Source organism: Morone saxatilis, unplaced genomic scaffold, assembly GCF_004916995.1.
Source record: "Morone saxatilis isolate NCDOM2014 unplaced genomic scaffold, NCSU_SB_2.0 Contig5, whole genome shotgun sequence".
Lineage (NCBI taxonomy): Eukaryota > Metazoa > Chordata > Actinopteri > Moronidae > Morone > Morone saxatilis.
Window position 1 is genome coordinate 12,551,402 of NW_023340095.1, and position 6,771 is coordinate 12,558,172.

At 41.7% G+C, this 6,771-nt stretch overlaps 1 protein-coding gene across 6 annotated transcripts in view; it reads left to right on the top strand.

The window, feature by feature from the left end:
* Positions 1–6,771, top strand: part of tanc1b (tetratricopeptide repeat, ankyrin repeat and coiled-coil containing 1b) — a 101,832-nt gene that overhangs the window by 16,041 nt on the left and 79,020 nt on the right. For all 6 annotated transcript variants that reach the window (XM_035675977.1, XM_035675980.1, XM_035675979.1 and 3 more), the window contains exon 2: positions 2,078–2,171. In XM_035675977.1, the coding sequence (XP_035531870.1) occupies positions 2,111–2,171 (61 nt within the window). In that variant the 5' untranslated portion in view covers positions 2,078–2,110. The remainder of the gene's footprint in view (positions 1–2,077; positions 2,172–6,771) is intronic.

The window sequence follows — 6,771 nt, forward strand, 5'->3', positions numbered from 1 at the left end:
AAAATGCAGGGATTATGAAATCATGCAAGCCCCGCATATTTTGCGCGGAAATCGGCAATTTATGCGGCGAAAGTGCGGCGTATTTATAGATACTGATATCCTCAGACCTTTTCTTACTACATCACTCCTGGCGTTTACATTGCTGTCATGTTCTTAAGCAGCCGAGGACTAGATTCAGACACCTGTGCATTCTTGAGCATTAGACTAATTCCACTTCCAGAAGTGGCGTTCTGTACTTTATCCTACCATCTAATCTCCCTGTTATTATTTCAGTATTTCAATCAAAAACATACCAGACTTTAATGACTGTCGTTTAGATTAGATCACCATATATTTCCCTTCTAGACGACGATTTTTGAAGCTTTGTTCAGAGCTCCCAAATACTCTGTGTCCTACTACTGCTGCAACCTCATGACTGTTAATGGATTGGTTTTTGTTCACATATTTTTAGGTAGAGTTATATATTATAATTATATTGATTTAGTATCAGTTGGTTTAGTTTGGTAATTAGGTTGTTAGGTTTCTCCAAGTGTATCAGGAATAAAAAAAAAACTATACATATTTCCAGCTTACTGTCATCATTATAGGTTGACTTGAGCCCTACTTAAGATCAACTAAGCAGACACTTACGCATCCTCTTTGTTATGTAAGCCTTACATGCCAAATTCAGGTGTTACTGCGCAAGGGACCTGACTCTGGATGTCTTTTATTTGAGAGACAAAGTTCTGCTAGAAGAAGGCGAGGTTATGTTCACAGTGGAAGTACCTGGCCTTTCTGATCTGATGGTGCGACTGCAGTAAGGTTTGTAGGTATTAGGGGAATATTGAATGAATGTTCGGCAACTTTAAAGGAAATCAATTTACTGTACAGACAGATAGAAGGGCATTGATGTAATAATTGGACAGAGCCGAGTAATTAAATACTCAAATGGATTGGTTACAGAAGGTACAGGTAAACAGTGGTGTAAGGTTGGAGAATGTGACGGCCTTGCTTTCTCTCTGTGTGTTTTCTCCCTGGGTACTTAATGAAACACAAACACGGTAATCACGTGGGCTCCCACATTGAAACTGCATTCATAATCTTGAATGGTGTGTGACTCGGTGGAGTAAAATCCCATGAAGAGGAATTTTTTCACCAGTCAAGGCTGACTGGAGTAGCATAAGCTCATCAGGGAATTACACCTCACCTCCTATAACTGATTCAGTGGACGCTCTGCCTCACAATGTTTCATCTGGAACCATCAAGGATGAAAAGGGGCAGATCGATAGCCTCTCTCACAGCAGCAGTAAGAAGACCTAGATATTTAAAGCCTGGCTTCCGTGGTTCAGCACAAGGACTGTGTGTTTTGTTTGCAGAAAGCATACCCTTATTTGGTTGAAACCACTCTGTTCTCTTCATTGGGAAGATTGTTCTGCTGCTATTAATACAGTAGGGTACCCTGTAGTAGCCTATAATGTGTTTAGAAACCAAAAAATCCCACACAGTGAACGGCTGTAGCTGCTGCTGTGTTTAGTTAAGTATGTTTTACCATTGTCTAACTACATAAGCCTATAAATAATCCCAAAGTAAACAAGCATCTCCAGGCTGGACCTTGAGTTCATATTATACCGTTTAACTCTAAGGATTCAAAATGCACACTAGCTTGGGAACAGCTGTGGAAAGCAGTTGCAGACACCCAAGTTCAGCCACATAGCATCAATTACATGTGGAATTCAGGGCATTCGACAGGGTGTTTTCCTGCATATCAAGATAGCAGGACTTGTCCTTTTCTGTTTAAATATTAGAGCATTCTTTCCATGCGCCCCTCCACTGATGACCTGCAGGATTGAGAGCGCTGTGGGAAAACTCCCAGGCGGATGCCAGCTAAGCAGTATGAAATGCGGATATACACTTTATTTTGTGTGCTGTGTTGTTGAGGGCACCTTTTGAGGGTTTTCTAATTTGCATCTTTTCTGTCCCATGAATAGAAATAGACTTTTTTGTGTTACTGGATCATTTCCATGGTTTTGTTTGAGTGACAGTAGATGCACTTCTGTTGTCTTGTCATGGTTGTAAGTTTGTTTTCCTTTTCCTCCAGGGGCCCTACAGAGAGGATTACAAGAATCTCGCCATGTTCAAAGCGGTGCTGAAGAAGAACAGAGATGGAGGCAAGGGGAGCAAGAAGGATTCAGGTATGTGAAAGATCAGGAGTTAAAACAGAATGCTAGGTTTCAGGGAACAAATACCACATAGCCAAGAGGCTTAGACAAACCCTTTTTTTCAGAGGCAGATATAAAAACACTTTCATTGTTTATAAATTCAGTTCTGACTCTAGAAACTTTGTCTTTCGCCTGTCTATGTAAAGATCCAGACTGTGAAGGCTGAAGTTAGTTAAATAAAGCAAAAGTAAACTGCAGAGAAAGTTGAGATGAAAGCACAAAAGCCACGCTAAATCGTAAGTGTGCACTTTGCAAACACACTGTCATCTAAGCCATCATTTGCAGCAATTGCCTGAATATATATATGGCCAATAATTTAGCCTTACCGTCTCTGTCTGTGAAGCATTTCCTTTGAAGAGCACTGTGTGGTTCTGAGTGAGTGACACAAATGTAAATACCCACAGTCAGAGCGGGAAGAGATGTTTGCACACGAAAAACAAATTAAAATACTGTGGGTTAAGTTAGTTACAAACAAATTAAAATAAACATAAAACATAGCTATATAGCTGAGGCCAGTGGAGTATATACAGTATATGCAGGTAGTGTGGCTGAATGGTGGCGTTAAAATAAATCCCTCCAGTGCTTTGTTTATACACCATTGTAAGCACCTTCGCCATAACTCAAACTGAGCTTTACTAAAGCATTTGGCACATTTAATATAAAGATTAGGGTAAATTACAACTGTGTAGGCTCAAACACTGTATGCCACCGGGGATACAGCCCAGCCTCAGCCCACTGTGTCTCAGAAATCATCCGACACAGACCCTCTGGTACGACTATAACCCTCCATCTTTTTCAATTTAATTTTGACTGTAGAGAAAGCCCAGCCATTGTGTCATAACAGATGTTTTCTTTTCCTTTGGAAATCGGGAGTATTTTCCGACATGACTAAACATGAGTCACGCTCAGAAAATACATTGTTGACTAGTCTCTTGTTCATGCAGTGGCCCCATCCAATAATCTGTTTTATGCTTACACTGCATCCACCAGCATAGACTTGATTTAAAACCCCAGGACTGGTTTTAACAGGTAGTCTGGTTCAAACAGTCACTGTATACAGTAGATACACGTCTCATAGTTCTGCTCTCTCTGCCTTTGTTTGACGCGGTCGCTTCACTCAACAGTCGGCGCTGAAATTAAAGGGAAGAGAGTCTGACTGGCTTCACACATCGGTCTCCTCCGCTGCTCTCGAGTACAGTACAGAGGAAGAATCTAGTATTGTAGGCTTGTATTGTCTTCTATCAAGTTGTCGCAACCTGTCTCGCGTGCATGAATCACTCTGATAACACGGCTGCCCTGTTACACAGACACACACACACACACCCACCCTCACACACACACACACTCAAACGTGGGAGGGTCTGTGTACGTGAATGCTGGGAGCAGCAGCGTTTTATGGCGGGATACAGCTCCTTTATCCCCGCCTTACTTTCCCAGTTGGAGCCCATTCATCAAGCCAAAGCAGCTCTGTCTCCCTTTCTCATGCTGGGACAATAAAACGTGGCCACTCCTCTCTGTCGTTTAGTGCTCTTAAGACAGATGAGAGGTCACAGAGACACAACTGCTAGCAGTGGTCACTTTGCCCCACTGTTGTTCCTGTGTGGGGCACAAATCTCTACTGCATAGCTTTTTATTTTCAGGCTTTAAGAGGTTTTTCAAGGTCAGGCTCAATAAAATGTGCATCATTTCTCGTGAGATTGTTGGCAAATCACAGGTAAAGGCCTATCATAAATAAGAGCTGTTCCTCGAGTAATCTTGATTAAGATTTAGATGAGTTATACACCCATTAACAGCTACAGTAGGTTGTATTTCTTAGTCAGGAATCAAATAGTAATTTGCCCTGAAAGTCTTATATTGCCTATTGTGCCACATTGTGTTTACTTGTCCGTTGTCCCTGAAGAGCAGAATTTGTGTGTAAATGCACATCCTTCGTGGGATCTGAGATGAGGTTTGTAACACAGAAGCCCTGATGGGGAAGGCCATGTTAGTCAAATTGGGTACACTGCAGTATAGTTAATGGTCCCTGAGACAAGATGGTACCATATTGCACATAAAATATTCACTGCACCTTCTGCGAGGCTTGAATAAAGATTACCTTTTTTCCCACCCAAATGATTTGAGTTAGAAAGTTGTTTTTAAATTAAATGTGTGGTGCATCTGAGTTTTGTCATGTACTTTGTTATACACATTTCTGTCTTTCTGCCATTTTCACATTGGATTATATTACAAGGATTTGTTTTATCTGGTTGATCTAGCATCAGTGTTGTTTAGTAAGGTAAAAAATTATTCTTGACAGATTAATTTTCTTGCAGATGAATGAAAATTGTGTTAATTAGAGCACCCCGTTGATTTTCACAGTCTTAAATTCTTGCCAGTCAGACCTGTACAGACTTACCGTCCTTCAGAAAGGACCAGAAAGACTAATCCCTGTAAAAATCTGCATCAGCAACATACAATGGAAATCAGTGGGAGGAGAGACCTCGATAATGGTATAATTGCAAGATAGCTCAGCATATGTTGCTCATGACATGGTGGCTATGGACTGGAGGCAACTTTAAAGCAGTCAAGGAAACTTGGCCCCTATGCCAGATACCACTACAGTCATTAGCTCTCCTTTGGGATCTCCCCATTGCCAAGACCACAAAAACACACAGTTTGCTAATTTAGTCTTTCCATCATGTGCTCCTCCTAGATCCTTCCTCCTCCTCCTCCTCCTCGCTTGCCTCTTCAAGACTCAGTCTGTAAGGAATCTGTTTGGAATTGGCCTTTTTAATCCCTTTTAAGTACTCGTTTTTTTTATGGTCTGCCAATCCGGAAGTGGGATGCTAGTTTGCTGTGGCTTGTTGCCTTTGATGTCAACATTTTCTGAGAGGTTACATGGCAAGTAGGCCTCACTGGAGTTAATAGATTTAGGACCCCAAGGCACAAGAAGATGATTATATTGTAAAGAATCAAACAGTGTTTTAATTGGCGTTCTCTTTGAGGATACAGGCCCCCCCAGATTTTATTGTGAGTTTCACCTATGACTTCCTATTAATTCACAGCAGTGTCTGCACTGCAAAACAACTTGCTTGTTCTAAGTTGGTAGAATTGCTTTGGGACAGTGTTTTGTCTTGAAGGAAGTTTATGTGAATCAGTTTCATCCTGTTTTCCTCCTGATGCAAACACTCTTCACCAGCTGTGTTCTGAAGTAACAGCAGTAAGCCTATAGCAGTTATAGGCAGAAGAAACCCTGTAAGTGGACATGGTTGTCCACTTGGTGCACCCACACAATCCCAGCTTCAGAACAGCAAATCAAAGTAGAAAATGTCACTTTTCAACCCACCTTTTTTTCGTCTCGCTCTGTAAATTTGATTACAGGCCAATCAATTAGTGCAGCCCAAGTTTTTGGCTGTGTTTTTCTCTGTTGAATTTTGATTGGTGTAAGTGAAGTGAAAAGCTAAGCCATGTTAGATCCCTTTGGTGGACTTGAAACATGTGAGGACAGGTCTCCATTTCTCCACCAACATTTAATTCTCTTTTCCCCGAAAGTAGTCTGCTGGCTGACTCACTCTATAGCCTCACTTTCTTGAATAAAGTATACTGCTTCTTACTGTTGCTGCTTTCGTGGGAATATTTTCAATCAGCATCTCGTCATGATGTGACCCAGAGAAACAGCATTTTTGACTCAGCTTTAATTGCCAAGTGTGTGTTAGGTAATTCTTCTGAAGGCCCTCTGACTACCACTCAGTGAGCTCGGCTGATTGAGGCAGCTGCCAGACAGTTGTCTGTCTGTTGTGGGTGACGCAGTGTTAATCACACTAGCATGCATTACCGTGCACTCTTTGAGGATGATAACAGTTTCAGCTGTTTATTCCTCCAACCCCCAACACACCCACCCACCCACACACACACACAAGCCATGTACACACAAACACAGCCATCACCAGTTGGCAGGGCTTTTCTTCATTTGTTTGGCAGTGCGGAGACAGAAGCCTCTCATGCACCTGGCCGGACTGGAGGCAGCCGTCCTGTTGTTGACCTGCCAGCACAGAAAAGGGGGTCAACCCTACTGCCCTGCTGGAATTTCCTAGCAGTGTATCTACTGCGGCAATAATTGTCCTGGTATGTCATGCTGACAGCAATGACATAATGTTATTTGTTGTTGAATAGTTTAATGGTTTAATGGTTTAACCGTTAAAATGTGATGGAGGCAAACATTGATGCATAATAGCCAACTGCATCTGCACCAAAGTCCCCCTGAAAAGGTGAAAGTTCTGTGTTCATTTCAAACACATGGCTACTTTCCTCTTATTATCATCAAGGTTCCCATAGCAGAAGGTGATTTTTCTCCTCAGACAAAAAGATATAATGAGCTATATATAATCAGCTTGGGATGTGCCGACTTAGACGGTAACGTAATGTGTTATTGGTTTGCTGCCTAGATCATTTGTAAGTCTGTAATGTCATTTTTAGGGAGGCAATTCGTAATTAGGAGCAACCTCATTTAGATTTCAGATAAAGTGAAAAGACGAAGGGGATGTTCATGACATATTAGACCCATACGCAAACTAATGGTGTGTGTGTGTGTGTG